This window comes from Spermophilus citellus (genome assembly GCF_964194105.1).
Source record: "Spermophilus citellus genome assembly, chromosome: 9".
Lineage (NCBI taxonomy): Eukaryota > Metazoa > Chordata > Mammalia > Rodentia > Sciuridae > Spermophilus > Spermophilus citellus.
The window spans coordinates 137305566-137331209 of NC_138191.1; the positions used below are offsets into that span (position 1 = coordinate 137305566).

A 25644-nucleotide genomic window follows, 5' to 3' on the forward strand; every position below is an offset into this window, starting at 1 on the left:
CGGCCCGGGCGCTGGGTGGAGGCGGCCCGGGCTGCTCCTCGGCTGCCACCGCAGCCTGGGGTTGAGGCTGCCGGAGCCGGGGACGGCGACGGCGGCGCCCCCCGAACTCCGCCAGAGGGAGCGACGGCCCGCGCGGGACCGTAGAACGTCGGCCGCGCCCCACCCCCCGCGCGCCCTGGGCGGCTGCGCCGAGATCTCGCGTCGCCGCAGGTACCCGCCGGGACTCCCGTCCGCGCCGCGCCGGCAGCCGGAGGCCAGCGGGGTCCTGCCCGGGCCTGCGGGAGCACCGGCGCCGCCCGCCCCGGCGGCCTTCCCTCCGCCGGCGTTCGCTGCACGCGGAGCGGACCGGGCCGGGCCGGTTGCCGAGGATGGAAGAACGTGGTTCTGGCCCTGCATAGGTTGAACTTGGGCCTTGGCAAGGGGCGGGAGAGGGTTACTTACTAAGTGTCAGATTTCTCCGAAGCCCCTTCATCTTACAATTATTTGACTCAAAGTTGTTATTTTATTGTGTAATGTTTTAAAAGAAACGAAAAGAAATTGTTTCCTAGCAGAACCTTCGGAAGTCGCTAAATTGAGTTTCTTCTAATTTGTAGCTTATCTTGCCGCTGGAGGTTAAGAATAGGGAGCAGGAGCGTCACTGGGCCTGGGGAGAAGTGTCAACTGGCACTTGCTGGGCTGCTCATTCCTGTCTCTGGGGCTGCAGTGTCTGGTGAAGATGAGCGAGTACCACAGAGCAGGGTTCTGCCAAAGTCCGTGGTGGCCCTTACAGAGCCTAGCAGCGTCTCATGCGACACTTGAATGTTTATGCAGAGGTCTTCAGGCTTTTCCGATGCCCACACTGAGGCTGCAGCATCCCTTCAAGTACTGGTGCTTTCCTCCTGCCTGTCTCTCCAGGGCCAGAACTTTGTTTGGATTTATTGGGGTAACACGGTATAGTGGAGGTACTCTTGTGTTTGGACTTAAAGGTCCAATGTGTGAGTCTAGGTGCTGTCACAGAGTGTATTTTTAAGATCAGTGCACGGTTCCACATGGCCAACACAGCTCAGTAGGCACCTTCCAGGTGGTATTGAATCAGGTCAAGGTCAGGTTCACTGAAAGCCGTGATAGCAGTCATTTGGCTGGTGTTTCAGATGCCCTGTGAGCCAGCTGGCTGTGCGTCTTGTACTCCTCGCATCTGGGACTCCTGCTTTCCTCCTGGTTGTACGGTTTTACACAGCAATTATTATGCTAGTGAATAGGTTGCCTTTCCCGCTTGTTACTGAGAACTAGTTAACATGGTTCTATTGGTTTCCTAACCCTCCCCCCCCCCAAAAAAAATGTGTTTGTACCCTAGCAAATAACTTGTTTTTACTGTGAGAAAGTTTCACAAACTGAATGGCTTAAGCAATAGAAATTTATTCTGGAGCTTTAGTCTAAATTGGGGTACCCTCAGGGCCACATCCTGTGAATGCTCTGGAGGATCCTTCGCGTTTTTCTAGCTTCTGATGATTTCCAGCAGTCCCTGGCACTCTGTGCTGCAGACCCTGCCACGCGCCTGCCCCTGTGGTATTGCCTGATATCCTCACTGTATGTGTGTGTGTGTGTTGCTGGTTTGCTGTCTTGTAGTGCTGTAGTCAAACCCATGGCCCCGCATGTGCTGGGCAAGAGCTCTACATTGTTTTACACCGTCAGCCCTTTCTCCCTTCTTAAAAAGACCAGTTACATTGGATTGGGCGTACCCTTGGGACTTCATTTTAACTAGGTTACATCTACAAAGACCCTGTTTTGAAATTCGGTCAAATTTACAGGTAGCAAAGGTAGGACTTGAACATGTCTTTGGAGGACACAATTCAGTTCACAATACAGGTCAAACTTGAATAAATAAATTCAAATTTGGGGGAAAATCTTAAGTGGTACTTTAAGTAAAATCAGAAGTATTTATAAAAAGTGTTTGATAAGGCTGGGATGGTAGAGCTCTTGCCTGGCATGTTAAGGCTCTGGGTTCAATTCCCAGCAACACCCCCAAAGAAAAGTGTTACACAGAAAAACTGGACTCTTCCAACATGATGGAGAAATATAAATGCTTTGTTAATTCCTGCGTACATCAGCCAAGTGTGAACTGATACCTCAGGTGTTGTGTTAGTGGATTCCTTAAAGAAGTTTCCCTCTTCTAAACAGCCCAAGCCTGCAGAATGCCCCACAAGATCGGATTCGTCGTGGTCAGCTCTTCTGGACACGAGGATGGCTTCAGTGCCCGAGAACTGATGATCCACGCACCAACTGTCAGTGGGTGGAGGTCTCCAAGGTGAGGCTGGGTGAGGCTGGGCTGGGGGATGCATCAGTTCCTGATCTGAAGATGGATCCCTTTCAGTAACTTGGACATCACGAACCACAGGGTGGTCACAGTGTGCAGCAGTGCGACGTGACTAGTCCTATGATGGGATTCCTTTTCTTTTTGTTTACGTTTGTTGGCTGGCGTGGCTGAGTGTGATCCCACACACCTGTGATCCCAGCAACCTGGGAGACGGGAGGGGTGCACTTTCAAGGCCAGCCTTGGTAACTTGGAGAGACCTTGTCTTAAAATTAAATCCAAAAAAGGGCTGCATGCTCATGATTCAGTGGTAGAGCACCCCTAATTTTAGTCCCCAGCACCAAAGGGGGAAAAAAAATATGCTGGCCCTTTCCCTTCTACCATTAGCCCACACTCAGGAAGTGAGCAACTACAGAAGAGAAAGCAGAGCTGCGTCACCACCTGACCCTCTCCTGCCACATGCCGGGTGATGCATTCTCATCCCTTTTCTGAGCAAAGGCTGTGTTTGCACACTTTTTTGGTCTTGTGGTTAGGCACCTACAGGGAAAGATTTTTGCCTCAGTATTGCTTTTATGTGACAACAGGTTTCAGCCAGGGTCTCTTTCAAATTTCTCTTGAACATTTGTACATGTTTATAAGAATGTCCATTATTTGAGTATGTGTCTTACGCTGTTCTGAAGCATCTGCTTGGTTCAAGAGGCCTCTGTTTTTCACCAGCACACCACCTAGCTGTGCTGAGCAGGCTCCATGGACCTGCTTAATGCTGAATACCTCCAGAGTCCTTGTCTCTGTTTCAATCCACAGGAATCTAACTGAAAAACCTGTAAATATGTAGGGCATTTGCAATTCAATCATATTGTTGTGTCCTGCTGAAAACTGAATGTAAATCACATTTAAAATTAAATTTTATTTTCCTCTTTGATTTCTTAGGGTACCCAAAAAACAGGCTCACTTTCCCTGCCCAAGTCCTGAGGGAGTTGAAATTAAATAGAGCAAAGCAGGTAGGGATGCAACAGCACCCAATTGCTGGTGGCACTAAGGGCAGAAATACACTCTGAAGCCCAAGGCAGGAGGGCAGGAGAAGCACCCCGCCAGTAGCCTCACCTCCACTTCCCAGGGTTCCCTGATGGAGAGTGCGAGGGAACCTCCCTTACCCTTCCACAGAGGTCCTGTTGCTGCCTGCTTTTGTTCAGTGTGTGTTTATCTATCTATCTCTCTATTTATTTTAGTTGTAGGTGGATACAATATCTTTATTTTATTTTTATGTGGTTCTGAGGATCGAACCCAGTGCCTTGCGCTTGCCAGGAGAGTGTTCTACCTCTGAACCACAGCCCCAGCCCTGTTCAGTGATTTTATGTACTTTAAGGTTTTCAAATAAATAGGCACCCTGTTGGTAATATTTATAACAATAACACTAATATGATGCCTATGATGCCTTTGTATACTGACGTAGCAGTGTTTTTTATTGTGCTATTGTTTTTGTTGTTACTGGGGATTGAACCCAGGGGTGCTCTACCACTGAGCCATATCCCTAGTCCTTTTTTATTTTTGAGACAGGGTCTTGCTAAGTTGCTGAGGGTCTTGCCAAGTTACCCGGCTGGCCTTGAACTTGCAATCCTCCTGTCTCGGCCTCCCGAGCCTCTGGAATTACAGTTGTGCCTCACCATGCCTGGTGGCTTGGTATTTCTTTTGGGGCATGTTAGTAATGTGCTTTCAGAAGAAAGGAGACATGTTCCAAAGGAAATAATGTGTGTACTCCTGGTCACCACACAGACTGCCCCAAAGTCAAGCACATGGCAAGAAGGCAAAAGAAAATATCTTCCAGCCAGGAGTCCTGAAGACAGGAGCAGACACTCTGTCACCACAACTACAGAAAGTGTGTTCAGGGGCAGCTAATGGCAGATGGAGGGATGCCCCCACTGTGGTCTCCAGGGAGCAGGAAACATACCACAGCTCCTTTCTGGCCTGGGCTCTCCAGCAGTGTCACAGAGGAAACACTGGTAGAAGCTTGTGGATAAGGCCTGGATCTCTGGTGGCCTGGACCCTGGGTGGGTGGGGAGGGGTCAGCATTTGTTTTCCACATCGCACTCCAGGCCTTTAGATGTCTGGAGCTGTGGCTCTCCCACTGGGTGTGGGCCACTCAGGGTGGTGTCCAGGCAAGGCTCCCTCGTGAACAGGACCTTTCAAACTCATGGCTGAGGACCAGGGGAGGGAGCTAAGGAGGTAGGAGGACTAGAAAGGGGTAGCATCAAGGACACTGGAGCCAAGTAGAGGGCTTGAGCAATGTGGGCAACTGTGTAGCAGAGCAAGGTCACAGCCGAGGAGGAGACATGGCACTTGGCTTTAAGAAGTCCATGGTGGCCTTCATAGGGTGACCTGTGGGCAGTGGCACAGGGGGAAGGGTTTGAGAAAGTGGTGATGGCTTCAGGCAGCATGACATTTGGAAAGAATGGGAAACCCCTGGAGAAGGACACCGAGTCATTGGATGTGCTCTTGAGTTGGGACTTTCTGGACTGTGTGTGTGATGTGAGTGGTGGTCAGGAGAACAGGCTCTGCTGCTATAGGCCTGTGGGCCTAAGGGCACCTGGCAGGAAGCTGCTACGCTGGGCAGCAGAGCCTGCCGTGTGTGTTTCCTGGGTGAGGTGTGGGGCTCCACACATCCAGAAGCACACCCGCAGGGCACTGGACACACTCCCGACCACCCCGTCCCTCAACTCATGGGCCTGGGGACCTCCACGGTCCTGTTACCACATGCTCGTTAGCTAATGGAGGTCCTTCTGCCGCCATCCTGGCCGTGCAGTACCTGAGAGTCAGTGCTGGCTGACACGGTTCTCTAATCCCTTCTCGCTGCCTAGTGTCTTGTGTACTTCTGAGCAAAATTAGAAGCACCCCAGCCTGGCTTCTCCTAGAGCATGGTGCACTGGTGGCAGGTCCTCAGATCCCGTGAACAAGTTGAAGAAAGGTTTATTTTAGATCACAGAGGTTTTGGTCTGTGGTCACTCAGCCTACTGCTCGGGGACTGTGATGAGGCAGGAGCCTGTCCAACTCCCGGAGGCCAGGGAAACAGAGGCTGGACTCCAGTGTCCCCTCCAAGGACACACACCCAGAGACCCAGCTTCCTCTACCAAGTCCCTTCTGAAGGTTCCCTGCCTGCACAGGCCGTCGCCAGGGCGTTTATCAAGTACTTGGCTCCTGTGGGAAAATCTTGGGCTCTACCTTGCCCACTACTGCAGCCCCTTGAGATGGGTTCATCTGTCCCGTAGTGAACCTCAGGTCCACTTGAGCTGTGGTTACAGCCGCCAGGAGTCGGGTTTGTGCTGGGTAACTGGCAGATGGACCACCCCAGGGCCATCCTTTGGCTCTGCCCCAAAAAGCTCCAAGAAGGGCAGAGTGTCACAGCCTCTCCTCTTGCGCCCTGTGGCTTGGCCCCCACAGCGCCATGGGTTCACCTGCTGAGGCTGGCAGCCCAGCATCTGGGGACTCTGCAGTCATGGCTCAGAAAAACAAAGATGTCTTTGCTTTCAGATTCTGCCAATTCCCACAAGAAATTGTTCTTCAGATGGTAGAGAGGTGTCGAATAAGAAAGCTGCAGCTGCTTGCACACCAGTACATGATCTCAAGCAAAATCGAGTTCTACATTAGCGAAAGCTTGCCTGAGTATTTTGTACCCTACCAAGCAGAGCGATTTCGCAGACTTGGGTAAGAATGAAATGCAAAATTTTAATGGTGACTTTTAGCCTGACCAAGTCTACCTCAGAGCTCTTAAGAATCAGTGAATTATCCCTTACATTGGGTCCAATGTGGCATTGCCAACACCTGCCAGAGATTGGGTGGGCTGAACCACCGGGTGATCAAGTCTCCTGATGCCCACAGCCAGTTGTGCTTTGCAGGTAGAGAGCTTTTCAGAAACACTAACTGGAATCTGGGGCTTTTTCCCAAGCTGCCACCCCAAGCTCAGCTTTTATTTAAGCTTACTGAGTCCAGCAGGAGCCAGGGGTGGGTTGATGTTGAGTGGGCGAGTTCTCCACTGTGTTGCCTTTCAGCTACGTCTCCCTCTGTGATAACCAGAAGACCGGCTGCAAAGCCCGCGAGCTCAAGTCAGTGTATGTGGACGCCGTGGGGCAGTTTCTCAAGCTGATATTCCACCAGAACCATGTCAACAAGTACAACACCTATAACCAGGTGAGCACAGCGCATCTGCACCTGCAGCTCTGCGCCCGCCTCTGCGCCTGCCGAGGTGTCCTCACTTGCATGTTCAAGCCTTTCTTCTAAGGAAGACCTTTAATGTATGACCGTAGCGCTCTAGATTCAGGCTGGAAAGGAATGTAAGAGTGTCCACGGAAGTTTTTATGTCAGTTGCATGTAGTGGGTTAATATTTTGACAAAAGTCACTCCCACCTCTTTCTTTTCCATTCCTTCAGTGTGTCTGCTAGAAAACAGTGGCTGTGCGGCCAACACTGCACCCCTGTGGACAGCACTGTTCTAGGTGAACCCTCACAGCTGACAGGAGACAAACCCCTGGTAGACACTGGGGGCCTGCCTGGGGGCTCTTGGTTCCAGCAGCTGACTCTTAATCCTCTCCCACCCACTCTTTCTTTTGATAAATGAATTAGAAATCAATTGTGTCCAAAGCAGTCTTATTGACAAATAATTACAACATTCCCTGCCCCTCCAAGAATACAAACATTCTTGGGCTGGGGCTGTAGCTCAGTGGTACAGCACCTGCCTAGCATGTGTGAGGCCCTGAGTTCGAGCCTCAGCACCACATAAAAATAAATAAAGGCATTGTCCATCTACTTGAAAAAAAAATTAAAAATCATACCTTATACCAAGTGAGCAAGTTGGAAGTGCTAAGTAGGCTACCGTGGCAGCATGACTTGGCAGGACACTGCAAGAGCCATGCCTGCCTTTCTTTGCTTGCTCCATGTCACCTGCTGTGTTCACAGGTAACACCCTGATTAGGCACTGAGGCCAAAGTGGTTCTCAGTGATGAGGATGGCGATGGGAAAGTGGCTCCTCCCCTGCGGTGGAGGATCAGTGACCCGACAACCTCAGCCACATTAATCTCTGTTTTCCTTTCCTGGTCTTAAATTTATCATATGGGTATGACCCCTGACCTCAACCTTGAGTTTGTTATAGGCTGTGATGACTTCAAGACTGTTTAGCTACTATTGTTTTAACATGCTTTAAACAGTTGAAATAGGCCCTTGGGTAAGCATTTGAATACTAATTTATATAATTCACTTGAAAATCGATGATGTTGAGCTGGGCCTATAACCCCAGAAACAATCATGCTGAGGCAAGAGGATGGCTTGCTAATTCAAAGTGAGCCTCAGCAATTTAGCAAGACCCTAAACAATTTAACAGAACTGTCTCAAAATAAAAAATAAAAGAGGCTAAAGAAGTGGCTCAGTGGTTAAGCACCCCTGGGTTCAATCCTTTGTATGAACAACAACAAAAACACGATGTCCTGTACGTTAGCGCAACACTTCGTGGTTTATGCACTTTGGTATGTGTCATCTCCCCATTTGATAACAGTGTAAGTCAGAATTTGTTATAAAGGGCTGAAGGCCTCTTAAACATTTTATGCTTATTTCTGTTTACTTAACTTCTCCTTAGGTTGCTTTGGTTGCAGTAAATATCATTGGAGACCCTGCAGATTTTGGTGATGAAAGCAATATTGTAAGTTTGAGCCATTTAATTCCTAAGAAAGAATATGTATTTCTAATGGGATCATTTACTTTCATTGCAGAAAGTATCATTTTCTAAGTTTTATAAATATAGCAAATCGTTGTCAGATAATTTCAGCAGCCATAGTCTAATAACCTTTTACTTAAGAATTGTAGCTGTCTCTCCAAAAGAATAGGATCGCCACATCTTGCTGACCTTCCTATCAGATTATCATGAAGTTAGGATTTCATGTTGTGCCTGTGTGCCGAAATCCTAAGCAAACATTTTGCTCCTGAAGACCTCTAGAGAGAAGTTGATTGATCATTATCTTGGGCACAACCCGGAGGATCCAGCCCTAGAGGGGACTTACGCTGGGTAAGTGCCTTCCCCACCTCTTGGCCCTGGCAGGATGCTAGCTAGCATGACCTTCCTCAGAGTCACCAGTGTCTCCTTGCTAATGGATTCTGCATTCAGAGGTGTCTAAATGCAGTCTGGAGCTGGATGAGCCCCTGACTGGGTTGTCTCCATGCACAGCAAGAGCAAAGCCATCGGGTTCTTTAGTGCTCTGGGCTGCTGGGCGTCCAAGACAGGCTGAGGCCCCTACAGTGCATTGTTGTTGAGCTCTGTCCTCCGTCCTTTGACATTTCACTGGCACAGGCAAATTCAAAGACACTATTTGGCCTAAATTATCAATCACTCAAGACTTCATTTTGTGGCTTCTTTAAAATTAAATTCACACCAGGGCAGCTTGGCAGAGCGGCTTTACGGCGCCCCCTCCCTGTTGGGTCTCTCTTCACAGTGACAGTTGTACGCTTCACTTTTGCTGTCCCTCTTTTTTTCCCCTCACAGTGGGAAGACCCTGGTGGGTCAAGAGTCGGGGAGCTGAAGAGCCTCCCGCAGCTGCCCACCTGCTGCATCCATCACCTTCTCTTTCCCAGCTGCTTCTTTGGGCACACAGTGTTTACACAATGTTTATGAGAGCATAGGGCCCTGTCCCAAAGGTGCCCCAGTCTAAAGAGAAAAGGAATTCAAAACAGCACTGGTTCCTCTTCTCTGACAGCAGCTTCCCAGTAAAGAAGAATTGAAACATTTTAAATTTTAATAGAAGTTTCAAATCTGTCCATAATTTTGGGGTGTGATTTCACTTCACCTGAGTGTCAGTGGAGTCTGCTAACAGGATGTTGTTAACATTTGAACCATTGCACAAAATATGGAGTAGGCTGTCTGTTCAGGTGCTCGGGAGCTGTTTGCCGCCGGCCAGCTCTGTGCCCAGGCATCGGCCCCCTTCCCCAGAGCCCTCCCATCTCCGAGGGCTGCAGCTGAGGGGATCAGGTAGAGGAGGGCTGGGTGTCAGAGAGGCCCCTGATGACTTCTCGGAGCCCTGGCTCGCTGACATAGGAAGTGCCAGCTGCAGGGGTGGCTGGCACTTTCTCCAAGACTGCTCATCATGGAGCACCAAGGCTCGCCAGCCACAGCAGCATCCCCTGGAGAGGAACAAGCCCTGACACATGCATTTCTCCCCTAGGAGGTCTGACTATATCTCTCCACTGGACGACTTGGCTTTTGACATGTACCAAGACCCCGAGGTCGCACAGATTATTCGCAAGTTGGATGAAAGGAAGCGGGAAGCTGTCCAAAGGGAGCGTTATGATCACGCCAAGAAACTGAAGCAGGCTATCGCTGACCTGCAGAAGGTACTGCCTCTGTGAGCCCACTCCTCTGCCTGTGGATGGCCTCTTAGTTATACAGAGCAGCGGGTTCCTGCAAGCTGCGGGTTGGCATGGGGTCTAAGGTCTCCTCCAGGGAGAGGTAAGGAGGGACGAGCACTTTGAAGATACACGTGGCTGCCACTGTGCTGAGCAGGACCCTTGCTACTGCCAGAAGTGGTAGAGGACATGCTCAGAAGCTCGAGTGGATTTCTGGCTTTATCAGGCACCAGGACAGCAGTACGCAGCGCTGCTATTGCAGAGAGTGTGGCCTTTCCCATTTCTGTGCTGACCCCTCCCCGCACACCTCACACTCAGTCTCTGCCTCGTGAGCTCCCCTCCAGCTGTGGTCTTTGCAGACGTGGTTTGAAGCAGCAGACACCCTGTGCTGCAGGTGGGCGAGCGTCTGGGGCGATACGAGGTGGAGAAGCGCTGTGCGGTGGAGAAGGAGGACTATGACCTAGCCAAGGAGAAGAAGCAGCAGATGGCCTGCTACCGTGCACAGGTGTATGAGCAGCTGGAGCTGCATGGCCTCCTGCACGGCGAGCTGGAGGTCAGCAGGGCGGGGCACTGACTGGGCAGGGCGACAGGCTCTGGGTAGTGACGGGACCCTCAAGGAGTCACCCAGAGGAGGCGGGAGCCAGCTGGGGGTGGAGGGATGGGCACTGCCCTCTCCAGCAAGCCCCTCGCCCAGCCCCCTCTGCTCACGTGCAAGGCGTGGTGGCTTTCCCACCTGCCCCGCCCTAGAGAAGGAGAAGGTTCAGAGTGCACCTGTGGCCCCGGTGGGTGGTGCCCTGCCTCTGGCACAGCTCAGACAGGCAGGTAGGTACCCGTACAGCAGGTGAGGAAACAGGCCCTGAGAGCCACAGGACAATGGAGAGCACAGGCTGCCTGGGTCTCACCTGGGCCCTCCGTTCTGGCCGCTGACCTCAGACTGATGCTGGCCAGCATTGCTTCCATGTCCCAGCAGGGTGAAGTGGAGAGCAGAGTGAGACCCCCAGTCTGTGGCCCTGGGCACCATGCCCAGGTGAGGTGACTGCAGGTTGGTTATGCCCTTTACGGTTGTGCAGGGTCCCCTGACCCTCAGGGAATAGTAGTGCCTGGTTCTGAGCACAGACCTGCTCAGGCTCAACCAGTGCCTCCTGCCATGGTTGGCCTCTCCACAAGTGAACAAACCCGTTCCCAGCGGGACTTGGGTGTGCACGGTGGCTCTGTGTCCAGCACCCTAACTGAGGAGAGCACGGCAGGGAAGCCGCACGACTTGGGCCTGAGCAGGAAGCTTTCCTTTGAGATGTGCCGTGCTGAGGACCCTCTCCCAGCACAGCCTTCCTCCAGTCACTCACCTGGGGCAAGATGGTAGCTCCATGGCATTTGAGATGCAATCTCCCTTCCTTTCCTCCAGATGCGGAGGCCCCTGGACTTGCCCCTCCAGCCCCTGGATCATTTCAGCAGTCCTCACCACCGAAAGCCAGCCCCCTCACTGCCACAGCCAGAAGAGGTGGCCCCCGAAAGCCAGCTTGCCCACCCGCTTCTGCAGGAAAAGCCTTCCTCGAGCCCCCTGGCTCCTCTTCCGCAGCACACTGCAGTAGACCAGCTGCTGCCTGCCTCAGGCCCGCCTCCAAGGAGCAACGTGGGTAGCTCTGTTTACTTTGGTACTGTTTATGCCACAGGTGTTTTACTAACCACCACGCTGTGTCAGGTGTGGTCCAGTACAGGAGAGGCAGGCAAGCTGCACATGGCCAAGCCCCTTCCAAAGTTCTGCCAGGGACACAAGGGCTAAGGCCAGAGCACCACAGTAGCAGGAGCCAAGGAGCCACACCCTTGGGAGGCACCGTCTGCAGTCAGCCTGCAGCCCCCTCCTGTCCTGTCCCTGACCTGTGTTCTCACACGTTTCCGCCTCTGAGCCTCTGCTTTCTGTATAAAGACAAAAACACTTTCTTAAAGCATCGACCAAAGAGTAAAAAAAAATTCCAGAAAATGCCTAGCACACCAGCAAGCCACCTAGCATGTGGTAAAGCTCGTGCCTGGCCACCATGCCTGTTAGAACTTCCTGTGCTGTGAGTGACAGGACACCTGATTCTTACTGGGCGTAGCTAGCGGCTTAGGAGATCCTGTGTCCTCGGTCGGTTTGATTCGTTGCTGAACTATGTCGAGTCTGTTTCCCACATCACCCCAGGGCTGCAGTCACCAGGTGCCCTGTGCCATCTGAGGGGAGGGAGTGTCCTATTCTAGCAGCATCCCTGTGTCTCCCTGGTTAGATCAGCCACAGTCTCACACCAGCCTTGAAGCAGCAGCCTGGACCAGAGCAGGGGTGTGTGGAATGGGCCGTCAGGGCCTCCCTGGGGCTTCCGGCACTGTGAGGGAACAGAAGGGAAGACACCGCCTCTGCCCCAGAGAGTGCCTGCTGCAGAGGCCACGCGCCACATCCCTGTGGCTCGACCTTAAGTTCTGCTGACTACTTCCGTTTAATATCACAGTGCTCTTCCCGGTTCTGTTGCCTCAGTGTTTCATGACTAGATTTGAGGGCGTGAGAAACTCGCCCACTGGCGCACGCTCACTCGCCATCTTGGTGAGCGCCAGGAGTGGACCGGCAGCCCCACCCACTGCAGTGTCAGCACACACACCTCTTTCTCCCTCTACTCATCTCCCTTCATTACCCAAGACTCTGCTACATTCTTTCTCATTTGGTCATGGGCCTGTCTCCTTATGGGACTGCAAGCAGGGCAGAAGGTCCATCTTGTTCATTACTATGTGTTCCAAGATGAGTGCCTGGTACAAATTAGGTGCCCCACGAATATTTGCTGGAGCAATGGGTGAGTGAGATAGGCAGCTGCCTAGCCGGGGTCCTAAGCAAGCAGAGTCTCTGACCTTGGCTGTCTGGTCAATCCAAGGCCGCTGGATGGTGAGCTGGTTGATAGGCAGGCTGGAGCTGACTTTTCAGCAGTAAACTAAAAAAAGACCAGTGGTCTTGTCAGGAAAAAAAATGCAGTACCTTTCTTGGCTTTCATAGTCTCTGTTGAACTGAGTCAGTGACTACTGGTCAGTAGTAACTGAGACCAAGTCTGCATTGCTATTTTATGGTAAATTTAGAAAGGACTAGAAGACCTCTTCGAACTGTGCCAGTTACTTCCTGTTTACTGCTGCTCCCATCTGATGATGCTGATAGTGAGCAAAAGAATACCTTTCTGACACTCGCTGTCCCAGGAGAGCAGGAGGCCATGGGGAGTGTCACTTGGGGTGCTGTCCTCTCTCCTGCAGGTGGACACCCTGCCCTACGACGAGCGGCCCCTCCCCGCCCCCCGCAAACAGCAAGCAGAAGTGTTGACAGAACCCGACGTAGGCGAGGCCGACCTGGGCACCCTGCGAAGAGGAGGTGTGGCCGGGGAGCCTGAGCCCCTGAGCGAGAAGGCCCTGAGGGAAGCCAGCTCCACCGTGGAGGTGTTAGGAGAAACCCTGGTAAAAAGGAGAAACCGCCACACCCGTGTGCATGCACAGGCACACTCACGGGGGAGGGGGGTCATTGGTGGTGCTGCCGCTGCCACCAGGAAGCCTGCCTTTCACTCACTCTCAAGGGCTGCGGAGCGCGGCTGGGTTCGGATGTTATGAAAGCATGTTCACCGAAGGTGTGTTTCCTCCTGGTGTTCTCAGAGCTTGCAGGGTGCATCCCTCCTAGGAGCAGCAGCTAATTGCAGTGACAGTGATGGCAGGGAAGAGCCTAGAGCCTCTCCTTGCCTGTCCCCGGCCCGCTCCAGAGGGCCCTCTCGGTGGAGTTGGTGTGTTAGCACAGCCTCCCGTCCAAGGAGCTCTTCCCTAAACACACACACTCTGCCAGGGACCCACTCCTAGAAAAGGTCCAGAGTCGTAAAAGCAGACACGTGCTGCTGCGTTGTGGAGCCCTGGAGGGCAGGTGGGTGGACGGAACCTGCCCCCTGAAGCAGGACCAAGCAGGCTCTGTGCCTGGCAGGTTGCCGGGGCCTATTCCAAGACCTGGTCCTGCCGAGAGGATGCGCTGCTTGGTCTGTGCAGGAGGCTGATGGAGGTGCCTGTGGGAACCCCGAAGGAAGACGTGAAGAGCATGCTGAGAGCATCTGTCTTTCTTGTCAGAAGAGCCATGAAGGACATTGTGACCTCAGTGAGTCCCCTCAGCCTGCTGGCCACAGGTGACATGCCACTCCACAGTAGAGCAGAGCAGCTGAGGGGCAGCCTGTCCTTTGTCGTAGGTGACTGGAGTGAAGGCTATCTGGCAAGATGCAGGGCAGGTGAGGTCTGAGACCACTGCCTCTGCTTCCTTACCCCTCTGCCTGGTGCAGTGCCAAGCTCTACCACAGTCCCCAGCAGTGTGTGCAGAGGCCTGATTGCCACTGCCAGCAAACACGAGACCCGAGGAGCCTGGAATTGTGTTTTTCCAACTCCACGTGGCCTTAAGAACAAGTGCCACAGGGTCACCGTGGCTGCAGCTGTAGAGGAGCTGGCCCTCTGGGCCAGGATGTTGGTGAATGCTCCCTGGCACAGTGAGACGGGAGCAGGGTGGGGTCTTCAGAGAGCAGTTGTGAGTTTCAGTTTTCAGCACTTCAGACAGCGCGTGGGTCTTGGCATGACTGATGTAAATCTAGTACTAAGTGAAGTGTGTGTTTTCTCTTGGAAAATCCAGTTAGAAGAGCTCACCTGTTTTTATCCCATTTCCTAGGTCTTTCAGGCTTCTTTGAAATTACTGAAAATGATGATTACACAGTATATTCCCAAACATCAGCTGAGCAAGCTTGAGACCACCCACTGCGTGGAGAGGACCATTCCTGCCTTGCTTGCCAGGACCGGGGATTCCTCCACCCGCCTGCGCATCATGGCTTCAAATTTTATTCAGGTCTGAACTTTACCATAAAACCTGACACCGTGGTCATGAACACCCCCCGCGTCAAACGTGCCCCCCTGGGCCAGGTCCTGAGGAAGACTGAGGCGCTGCCTCTCGGTGGAAGGAGTCCAGCACTTTCTCCCTTTCTTTAAAACCTGAAGAGCGCCACAACTAGCTTCATTTAAGAAGTTCAGATTTTCAGAGAAAATGAGGAAAAATAAGTACCATATTATTGATTAGAAAGTAAAAATGAGTCATGTGACAGTGGCAAAAGGCCCACCTTGTTAACACAGCTCAGAATTTGGAGAGGTTTTCATCTTTCAAAAAAATAGGTCAAGTCAAGAGCTTTGTAATGTTTTGAACAACTAATAATAAAAAAAAAAAGGTCAGAATGAGAATATCTTATTGCTTCAGGTTTTTTTTCACTTGTTTATTGTGAGTTTTTTTGTTTGTTTTGGGTTTTTTTGATTTGTTTTTTGCTTTTGCATTTTTTTGTTTGTTTTGTTTTGTTTTCCTTAAAAAACAGGGTCTGGCTGTGCAGCCCAGGCTCAAATCCTCCTGCCCCCACCTCCGCACAGCTGGGACAGGCCAGTGTGCTGCTGCGCTGTCCCTCATTCAGTTGTTGTAAGTGTGTTGACGTGAGCAGGCGAGTGATGCTGGAATCCTTCCACTTGAGGTGGTCCTCTGTGTGTGTGGTGCTGGGATTGAACCCGGGCCTTGTGCATGCGAGCCCGAGCACTCTACCAGCTGAGCTCTGTCCCCAGCCCTCAGCCTTTTTTATTCATACGTTTTTACTTTGAGGCAGTCTGTTGCCCAACCCCAGGCTTCCTCAGCCTCCTGAGTCTCTGGGATTGCAGGTGTGGCTGCCGAGCCTGCCAGGGCGCCCTGCCGTGGGTGTTGGGTGCAGCTGCCCATCCACAGGCCCCTGCAACTGGGGACCTCCTCACCTCTGTGGCATCTATGTGCTGTTTGAGGAGTTTGCTGTCCACACTTGGTGAAGAAAGCACTTATTCTTCTATTTTTCCTACTTGTGCAGCCATCCAGGGCCCAAGTGCACAGGAATCGTGCTGCCAAGAGGAGAGGGGATTCTAGGTGACAGGACCTGAGACTTAACAAAACAGATCTGCTCTCCCAGCTCACCTGCTTCAGCACTTCATTACCCATTCCTCTGTTGCTGGCTAATTAAATCACAGACATTCTGGCCATAGAAAAACCTGTTTGTTTAGGCACTTAATAAATATGTAATCCTCCTCGTTTTTTCATTTTAATCATATTAACAAGAGAATTGTACATTGCTACTCTCTTGGTTGACATGAAATACTAAAATAATGGCCTCAGCTACAAGACTGTAATTTTTTTTAGGATTTTAGAAATCAGAGAACCTTTTCTTGGTTGAGGAGCACCAAGAACCGAAACCTTCACGTTCTGGGCTATTCCTACAGGCGCTCACCAGCCTCTGAGTGGTGTGTTCTTCCCTGTTATGCCTCTCACACAAGTGTGAGCTTGCACGCCCATGACGATTCTGCAACCCATTGTCCTCTCTGTTCCTTCCAGGTTTAGTGGGAAGTCTTGCCAGGTGGTGCTGAATCATCCCTCGTGCTTTCTTATTGCTCTCCACAGGAAATGGCCTTGTTTAAGGAGGTGAAGCCTCTCCAGATCATCCCATCCTACTTGGTGCAGCCTTTAAAAGTCAACTGTTCGGCTCATCTGGCCATGAGTCAGATGGACCTCCTGGCCCGGCTGCTGAGGGACCTGGGCACCGGGAGCACGGGCTTCACGGTGGACAGTGTGATGAAGGTGAGCCACCTCATGCCGCGTGCTAGCCACTGTGACCTTGAGCGTGGAGAGTCCCATCAGTGTTCCATGAGCGAGTGCGAGCCTGACTTCATGCCAGCAGCACATGAGGGCACCCCGTCTGTATGCACTGATCCCCCCATTCCTGGTGTGTGCTGTGGGCGATGCTGATTCATGGTGGGAAGCAGTCTGAAAGGTCAATGGACACTGGTCTTTGCCTCTACCGGGCCTGTGGGCTCCTTTCCACACTGAGACCTCCTGTGAACACTACAGAGGACGACACGCTCCAGTGGCCCAGGCCTCCCGTGGGCCCTTTTTGCTCAAGCTGGCCGTCCTGTGCTGAGCTCAGCTCTTTCTCTTGCCTTGTCAGAGGCCGCTGGTAGTAGCCCACACACACCAGTGCTCTAATTACTCCCATCCTTTTCTCCCCGTGCTGCCAGCTCAGCAGGCCTGCATCTGCCTTGAGTCGCAGTCAGTAAGCAACCATTTTGCCCTGCGAGGTATGTCGCCCCCTCTCCTCCCACAGCAGCACCCTGCTGCAGGTCGGCTTCAGCCTGGCTGGAGGGAGCTCTGCGCAGCGCAGACGCCCACAGTCCAACAGCCCAGAGCAAGCTGATGCAGTTTGCAAGGACAGAGGAGCTCTGCTCCATACAGTCACTCAAGGACTCAGTGTCCTTCAAGAATGATGCCACCTCCATTGCCACCAAGTAGAAGAAAGTGACCAGAGCGCATCTGTGGAGAGTTTCCACTGAGATGGCCAACCCCGGAGAAGAGCGTGGTGAAGCTGGGCTCAGGGCAAAGCCAGCTGGCCTGGTGTTGTGCCGTGGTCCAGGTGGGGGAAACCGAGAGGAGAGGTTAAATAGGAGATGAAGTGGGCCAGCGACAGGGTGGAGCCTGGGAGTGGACAGGCATCAGGCTGTGCACAGAGGGGCCAACCTCAGGAGCAGACCACACCTTGCCCCTCGGAGCTCAGGGAGGTTCAGAGCAAGCCTGAAACGATCACGTGGAAGTCTGAGTAGCACCTGGGGCACCCCTGACGTGTGGCCTCAAGTCTGAACCAGCAGTGTGATCGTGGCACCTGCTGTCACAGTTGGCACCACCTGGTATTGCAAAGGAAGGAGGACTGGGCTGCGTGGATGTCTGTGAATGCCGGAGTGACTGCACAGGGGACTGCACGCTGCCAGCTGCAGTCAGGGCAACCAAGGCCAAGGACGGGAGGACGGCGAGCACAGCGGCAGGTGGACAGGCTGGACTGAGGCTCTGATGGGTGGAGGGGGTGGAAGAGGAGCTGGGCAGGCAGCAGATGGTGACCAGAGCTCAGTGCCCTTAGACCAGTCCTTCTTGAATGGGGTGACAGTGATGACGAGACCTGGGGTGGAGCTCGGCAGTGTGTGCCTCAAGCCGAGCCCGTGGAAGTGAGGAAGCCCAGTGACCAGAGGCCCAGGCACCAGGGACCACTGCCTGGGACAGCAGGGGAAGGGTGGTCTAGTGTGTTCACTGACACACCACAGAAGCGTCGCAATGTCACTGGTGCCCCACCACAGAGGACAGAGGGGTCGGAAGGAGTAGAAGAGACAGCTGAGGGGGCGTGCACAGACCTGGTGGGAAAAAGGAGGGGTTTGGAATCAGCATGTGTGCTGTTTGTTTATGTATTTATTCTTCATTGTTGATGGACCTTATTATTTACTTATTTACTTATTTATTTGTGATGCTGAGAATCAAACCCAGTGCCTCACACATGCCAGGCAAGTGTTCTACCACTGACCCACAACCCCACCCACGTGTGCTGTTTATGACATTACAGCAAAAGACCCAGGGACACAGGTCACATTCAGCCTGTGCACCTGGGCAGCACACACACGAGTTCAGGAGAACAGGGCCTCCAAGGAGAAGCCCGTGGGCCTGGGAGACACCCAGAGGGACTGCACAGCAGCCATGGCATTGCACTTCTTAAAAACAGAAATAGGCAGCGGAATTAAAGCATTTGTTAAATTCAGATGGGGAAGCCATGAGGTTTTCTTTCCTCTTACACATATTTGGAATATTTTATAATACTTACTATGAGGCTATGGTACTGCGCACAGAGGTCTCCATGTGTAGTCCCAGCTACTTGGGAGGCGGAGGCAGGCAGGAGGATGGCAAGTTCAAGGCCAGCCTGGGCAACTCAGCAAGGTCCCGTCTCAAAACAGAAGGGCTGGGGACATAGCTCAATGATAGAGGGCCCTGGGTGCCATCAAAAAAAAAAAAAAAAGAAGAAGAAGAATCAGAAGGAGTTGTTTATGGAAGGATATAACCTAAAGATGCCTGTTAACTCATTCAGTTGGGAAAAGCATACGGATCAATCATGGGTTCAACTGTATCTGCAAGATCAACTATCAGGAGGGGTCTCTGCATCTTGATATTTGGGGTTGTGTCTGTTTTTTCTTTATTTTTCAAAATTTTATAACAACAGTAAAAAACAAAAATAAAAATTTTCACATTTTTATAACAAACCTGTATTGTTTTTTATGCTGGAACAAATTAACTTTGTGAGAACCAGTACCGAGAAACCTTCCGACTTTGTTTCCAGTTTGCAGTGAGCGCCCTGGAGCACAGAGTGTATGAGGTCCGAGAAACAGCAGTCAGAATCATTCTGGACATGTACAGGCAGCACCAGGCTCTCACCCTGGAGTACCTTCCTCCGGATGACAGCAGCACGCGCAGGAACATCCTCTATAAAACTATTTTTGAGGGATTTGCTAAAATAGACGGCAGGCCCACGGATGCTGAAGTGAAGGTGAGCCGGCCCTCCTGGGTGGTCGCAGCAGGTCTTGAGTTGCTTAGAGGGGCTGGGTGTGGCTCACTGGCAGAGCGCTTGCCTACTGCATGTGAGGCCCTGGGTTCCATCCTCAGCACCACACAAAAATAAAATAAAGGTATCGTGTCCACATGCAACTAAAAAACAGATGTTTTAAAAAAAAAAAAAAAGAATGTATTTTTAAAAATAAACAAAGTTGCTTAGAACATGAGTAAATAACCCACGTAAGGAGCCCTGTGTGCAGGAAGCACAGGGGCCTGGCGAAGGCTGTGTTCCCCAACTCGGGGCCTGACCCCTCTACTCCTGCACGGGAAGTTCTCGTCAAGAGTGGTCATTGGCAGTTTGTCAGTAGCCGGGTGCTCAATGGACCTGAGACTTTAACTGTGGTCATGTTAGTGTCAGTGACTGCTGTGGTGTGTAAAACATACCTCGTGTGCTTCTGTCTGCCAATGTCTGAGACTGCCCCAAAAAGCTACTCTAAGGGAGAAATATATATATATATATAATTTTTTTTTTTTTTTTAACCAGGCACAGAAAAGAGCAGCCACAGAAGAAGCAGAAAAACAGAAGAAGGAAGAGATCAAAGTTCTGCAGGGGCAGTTGGCTGCGCTGCAGGAGACACAGGCCCACGTCCAGGTGGGCAGCTGGCCCTTCTGCCAGAGTTTTTCAGTTGGAATTCCCTGGGTACCAACGGGTGCTTGACTGACCGTGGGTTGTGCAGGTGATGGGGGCAGCGCGGGGCTTGGCTGGCGTGGGAGTTAGTCATGCAGGTGACAGTCGCTGTTCTCTCATGTTCCTGAATTGGTTTGGGGTTGATTTTTTTTTAAAGTCTGCTGGTTAGTGGATGGAATTAGACATGGAGTATTTGGTTGAATATTCTGCTCTGCTGCCAGGATTATGGAGGGAAGAGACAGGCAAGGGAAATGGGAAGCGAGAGAGCTCCCTGCCTCCTCCAGAGGCAGAGTGAAAACATGCACCCAAATCTGAAGATTGCTGAGCAAGGTTTGGGGTCACCATCCAGTCGAACGGCGTCCTGAGTGGGAGGCCTGGATTTGGTTTTGTCAGATACAAACGTGCTCCTTCCAGGCTGCCCTGCTTCTGGAATTGAAATTATTTGTGATTCAGTCCCTGAAGTTGAAGGAAAGTTTCCCGTAGAAAGAGTGTCAGCGAGTCCGGAGGTCGCCTGTGGGTGAAAGCTCAGTCACCAGTGTGTGCGGGGCGCTTGCCGGCAGCTCGGGAGCAGCAAAGAGGGTGGGCCTGGCGCAGTTGTGAAAGGGGAGAAGGCGTGGTCACCAGTGGGGAAGGGGACACCCTGCAGAGGAGCGGGGGCCACAGAGCACTTGCTGAGCTGGGCGAAGGGGGCAGGAGGAGCTTCCTTTGCCACTGTGCTGGACGTGTGTGGCCGCTCCTCGGGCTGCCCCCAGGCATGTGGACTCACACCTGTGTTTACAAGTGAGGAGACAGATGTGGCTGACTCACGAGGCTGTTCAGGGCCAGAGCCAGCACAGGGCTGTGTCTGTGTCCCTTTGTGGGCACCAGCCCAGGTGGACTGTGGCCCACAGTGACCTCAGCACTTGTCCCTGATGCTTCTGTTTTGTGTCCTAGGAGAAGGACATCGATACCGTGAGGCCCAAGAATCAGGGTAGGTATTTGCAACCCAGAGGCCACCTAGAGACCCCGAGGGCCCGCAGCAGTACCAGGGAGGGCCAGCAGCATGTCACACACCCTCGGCAGTGTGTACAGCAGCTCTGCCTTTTTAGAAAGTCATTTCCCGGGGACTGTCCCTGAGCTGCAGGCACTTCTCCACAGAACTGGCTCACGTTCTCTCTTGACCTTCAAGGAAGGAAAGCAGTCCCGCCTGAGGATCCGGAAATTCCAGATAACCACTACCTGGACAAGTGAGTACTGCCCTGGCCTGCCTGTGGGGCCACAGGGACCCCCCAGGAGCACTGAGTACAGACACCTCCTGCCGCAGGCTTGGCTGGGCACAGAATCACGAGCCACCACACACCTTGTAGATTCAAACAGCAATTCTTTATTCCCGAACTCACACCGGCCTCTACACACACACGTTCTGGGGAAATCCAAGTTCTGCCGCACAATTCCCGTCCCAAAATACTTTCTCAATTCCACGGGAACTCAGGCAGCAGGATACGCCCTATTCCCAGCAGCAATAACCTTAAACCTGGAACTGCCTTAAACCCTTAAACCGGGAACGCCCTAAACCCAAATTGTCTTAAACCAGGATACTTCCTAAAACCTGCAGGATACACCCTAAACCTGGATCCACCCTGGTCCTTGAGCAGGGTCACCTTTCTCAAACACACATGCAATGTCACAGCGAATTTCCAAGGCAAGTCCATTTAACATGGGGGACGCTGGCAAGGAAATTTCGATGCGTCATTCCTATTTGGCAATGGCCCTCAGCAACCTCCTCCCTGGCTCACTTGGGCCAGTCAATTATGGGCTCTCTCCCGTGATTTTTAAAGCCTGGAAAATTGCCCTAAGCTGATGAGCTTCAGCAGAGCCCGGCAAGACCACCGTCCCTTTTTGGTCCACAGAAGTCACCCTGTTTGTCAGAAGTCCTGTGGCTGTGAAGTGCTCTTCACCACTCAGTGACCAGGACCGATATGCAGGAGACATAGGGAAGTCCCTTCCTGTGTGTCAGTGACCCCAGCACTCCTCCGCCTGAGGGGCTGAGCTCACCCCTGACCACGGCAGGTCAGGGGTGGAAGGACGGTCTGAGGACGCCCAGGCCGTCAGGTGGAGGGGTCCAGAGCTTCTCCCGGGTGAGGGCCTGGCCTCCACCTGCTTCTGCTCCCTCAGCCTCTGCATTTTCTGTGGGGAGAGGAGCGAGTCCTTCACAGAAGAGGGCCTGGACCTGCACTACTGGAAGCACTGCCTCATGCTGACCAGATGCGACCACTGCAGACAGGTGAGGCGCTGGCCCCGGCGGCCCCGCGCTGACGTGCCTGCCAGGCTTTGAGAGGCCACATCATGGAGTTGTCCTGGGTCTTGGTAGTTTCAGGGGGAGTCCTGAGAAGAGCAGTGGCGGCCTGTGCAGCCTTGGCCTGCAGAGAGGGGGCCCCTCGGGTCCCCACCCTGCCACTGGCGGTGGCTTGGGGGCTTTGTGTGAGTGGGACCCTGCAGCGTGCTGCCCTGCATGCCAGGTGGGTGGGCGCCCGCTCTGCCGCGCCCAGGTTCGAGTGCGTGGCAGGTGTCGAGCACCCAGCTATGGCCCAGCTGCAGGCAGCCGGGGCCCCTGTGAAGCCTCTGCTGTGGCATCTGAGTGCACATGCACCTTGCGGGGATTGCTAGGCCACGGGCGCTCGGCTGCCAAGCAGGGCCACGGAGTATTGCAGAGTGGCCATGCCAGCTGGTGGCCCCCAGAGGCAGAGGCCACTGGGAGGGGGCACCTGCATGCGCACCTGGAGGCCTCCAGTGCCAGTGCCCTGTGGTGTGAAGCGCAGTGCCACTGGGTCCTTGGCCCTCGGCGTCCTCTTCTGTGAAGGGCCTGTGGTCTCCTGTCCTGAGCAGCCAGTCTGTTCCTGGCTTGTTGCCGTCCACACGCGTGAGCCTGAGCCTTGCTGTGTGGAGGAACCGGGCACCTGCTCCCGGTCTCCGCCGTCTGCTTGCAGGGCTCCCCTCGCCAGTCTGTGGCTCATCCTCTGTCCTATTTAAGGATCCCTGCTCTAAGTTTCCAACGTCTTCTCCTCCACAGCGGCTCTCCTTTTTTCCCCCTGAGAGTAAAGTAACTATTTTTGAAACAGAAAGGAGTGGCGCTCCCCCAGAGAGGGTCCCAGGCTGGTGGTGGCCGAGTTGCCGCTGCCTGGGGTCTACGTGGTGTTGCTGGAGGTGATGGCTTCTAGGAGGGGAGCTGCTGCCTCCACATGAGACACTCCACGATCACTCCCCTCCAGGCGGGTGCTGTCCTGTGCTTGGTCACATGCTGCTGGCCCATCGGAGGCTCTGTCCAGGGAGTGGCTGCAGTGGTGGTCCCCTCCCTGCCTGCCCACCACATTGCTGGCTCCTGCACTCAGTCCCCTTCTGAAGAGGTCCCTCTGACTTGCCGTCGGGGAACTCGGGTGACGGCTGCTCTGGCGCCTTCCGGCTGGACGGGGTGTTGGCAAGAGCGTGGCAGCAGGTCCTCCACGGAGCCTCCAGGGCCTCGTGGGTGGGATTCTGTTTGGGGTTTTACGGGAAGAGCCATTTGTAGCTTGGGCCTCTCTGCCTCAGGGTGGCCTGGAGGTCGTGGTGGCAGTGGCCTGTGACTGGACAAGGCACACACAGGGCAGGGGTCATGCCAAGACAGCAGTGGACAACACAGTGGAGCCTGTTGTCTGTGAACAGTTAGTACAGAAACGGTCAGTGTCATCAGCCAGCCTGAAAACCATGAAGACAGCAACTCATTGTAAGTTTAGGCTGGGGTCCCACGTGTCATTGATCCGTGACACCATTTACACTTGAGAAACACAGCAGAGTGTACAGTGGCACACGCCTGTAATCTCAGCAGCTTGGGAGGCTGAGGCAGGAGGATTGAGAGTTCAAAGCCAGCCTCAGCAACTTAGCAAGGCTCTTAGCAACTCAGTGAGACCTTGTCTCTAAATAAAATATAAAAAGGGCCGAGGGTGTGGCTAGGCACATCCACTGCAGTTAGGTTTTACAGTGACAGGCCTTCTTTCTTAGAGAACCAAGTGGACAGTGGACATCTGTCCCTTGCTCTGAGACTCAGGCCCACAGGAAGAGGTTCTTGGGCAGAGTTGCCCTCAGAGCTGTAGCCCCTCCCCTGGGAGCACAGACTGACCCCCCCCCAGTGAGTGGAGCCTTAGCACTAAGTTCTAGAGGGCACACAAGTCATTCCTGCCAAAGGTGTCAGGGGTGAGAGGACCCTGCTTCTGTGCACATCCTTAGAAATGCTGGGGACGGGCTGGGGCACAGGTCAGTGGCAGAGCGCTGCTTGGCTTGCTTGAAGTTCTGGGTTCAATTTCTAGTATACTCCCCCCAAAAAATCGTTGCCCGTTATGGTGGCACACGCCTGTAACCCCAACTACTGGGGACTACCCAGGAACAGAAGGCTGAGGCAGGAGAATCACAAGTTCAAGGTCAGCCCAGACAACTGAGTGAGACCCTGTCTCAGAGGAGCTGGGAATACAGCTGCCCCTGGTGGACGCTGGTCACACAGAGCACCCCCAGGTCCACCCTCAGGACCACAAAAAAAAAAAAAGAGAGAGAGAGAAAGCAACACTGGGGAGCCAGGCCTCGAGCCCAGGGCACACATTCAGCCGCGTGCTGCTCTGCCCCAGGAGCTGGTCATACTCAACTGCAGCCCCCGTGCCTGCCTCTTGGCACAACCTTGAGTGGTACCAAGGTGACATGACAAGTGTGACAGATGACTAGAGTCACACACCACAGAGGTTCTCTGGCTTGCCTTCGTGTGGAATAACAGAGAAGCTGTCCTGCGTTACGGGCCCCAGCTCTGCAGGTGGCCCTGGCAGGACAGACCAGCGTCTAGCAGCACCCTGTGTCTCGGAGTCCAGGTGGTGGAGATCTCCAGCCTGACAGAGCACCTGCTGACAGAATGTGACCAGAAAGACGGGTTTGGCAAATGCCACCGCTGCAGCGAGGCCGTGCGGAAAGAAGAGCTGCCCAGGCACATAAAGGCAAAGGAGTGCAACCGTGAGTGTCCCCGGCCACCGCGTGTCCCCTGCGCAGGGCAGCTGCAGCAGGGTGTCGCAGGGACCTGTGTGTGGTTAGTGTCTGCCGGGCAAGCAGGCAGTCCCTGCGCCCTGCTCCAACTGCCACAGTCTTTTCCATTTCAATCATTTCAGCTGCCAAATCAGAGAAGCTGGCCAACCGGTGTCCCTTGTGCCATGAGAATTTCACACCTGGAGAAGAGGTGAGGGGCACTCCCCGGGGGAGTGAGCACCATGGAGGTGAGCACACCCTTAGCTGCTGCCGGCGGTGCTGGTGCTGGCCGCAGCTGAGGTGTCCAGGGTGACCCTGTCGGGGCAGGGTGCCACTCACCTGCCTCTTCCCATGACTTCCTGCCCTCACCTTTATCCACAGTTTACTTGAAGGGTCTCACCTGGTTGGGATTCCAGCATCACGTGGTTTGGGGGTTTGGGGTCATTGCTTTCATCTGTTGGGGCCCCTGGCATCCTGGGCAGGGTCTATAAGACACTGGCCCTGGGTTTATTGGTGAAGAAGACTTGGCCCAGTTGGTGAGGCAGCCTACCTCTTACCCCAGACCAAGCGCTCCTCTCCACCCTGCCCATGCTGCAGTGTGACTTGAGGGCTGGTGGGGAGGGGCAGCTCTTCCATGCCCACCACCTCTTCCCACGTCTCCCTTCTCAGGTGACAGAGGCATCCAGGCTCTGCGCAGTGTGCTAGTGCTACCTCTGTGTGCCGGACAGGGCAGGCCGGCCCTGGAGACCCGCTTTTCTCCTCTCCCACTTTCTCAGTTCTTGTCTCCTGCCATCCACTTGCTGTCTTGATGCTGGACTCTCCGTGTCCCAGCAGATGGCTCAAACCAAGCAGT

At 53.3% G+C, this 25644-nt stretch overlaps 1 protein-coding gene across 3 annotated transcripts in view; it reads left to right on the forward strand.

The window, feature by feature from the left end:
* The first annotated feature begins 22 nt into the window (after positions 1-22).
* CEP104 (centrosomal protein 104) overlaps positions 23-25644 on the forward strand; it is a 30417-nt gene continuing 4795 nt past the window's right edge. For 2 of the 3 annotated variants that reach the window (XM_081306655.1, XM_081306656.1), the window contains exons 1-20: positions 236-941; positions 2158-2284; positions 5816-5989; positions 6334-6472; positions 7910-7972; positions 8259-8335; positions 9486-9654; positions 10061-10219; positions 11069-11296; positions 12925-13122; positions 13631-13798; positions 14354-14527; positions 16136-16312; positions 18879-19085; positions 19635-19742; positions 20712-20748; positions 20947-21004; positions 21933-22041; positions 24644-24782; positions 24935-25002. In XM_081306655.1, coding sequence (XP_081162781.1) covers positions 716-941; positions 2158-2284; positions 5816-5989; positions 6334-6472; positions 7910-7972; positions 8259-8335; positions 9486-9654; positions 10061-10219; positions 11069-11296; positions 12925-13122; positions 13631-13798; positions 14354-14527; positions 16136-16312; positions 18879-19085; positions 19635-19742; positions 20712-20748; positions 20947-21004; positions 21933-22041; positions 24644-24782; positions 24935-25002 — 2805 coding nt within the window. In that variant the 5' untranslated portion in view covers positions 236-715. Of the gene's footprint in view, positions 211-235; positions 942-2157; positions 2285-5815; positions 5990-6333; positions 6473-7909; positions 7973-8258; positions 8336-9485; positions 9655-10060; positions 10220-11068; positions 11297-12924; positions 13123-13630; positions 13799-14353; positions 14528-16135; positions 16313-18878; positions 19086-19634; positions 19743-20711; positions 20749-20946; positions 21005-21932; positions 22042-24643; positions 24783-24934; positions 25003-25644 lie in introns of those variants that run through there. The other variant, XM_081306657.1, reaches the window with a different exon arrangement.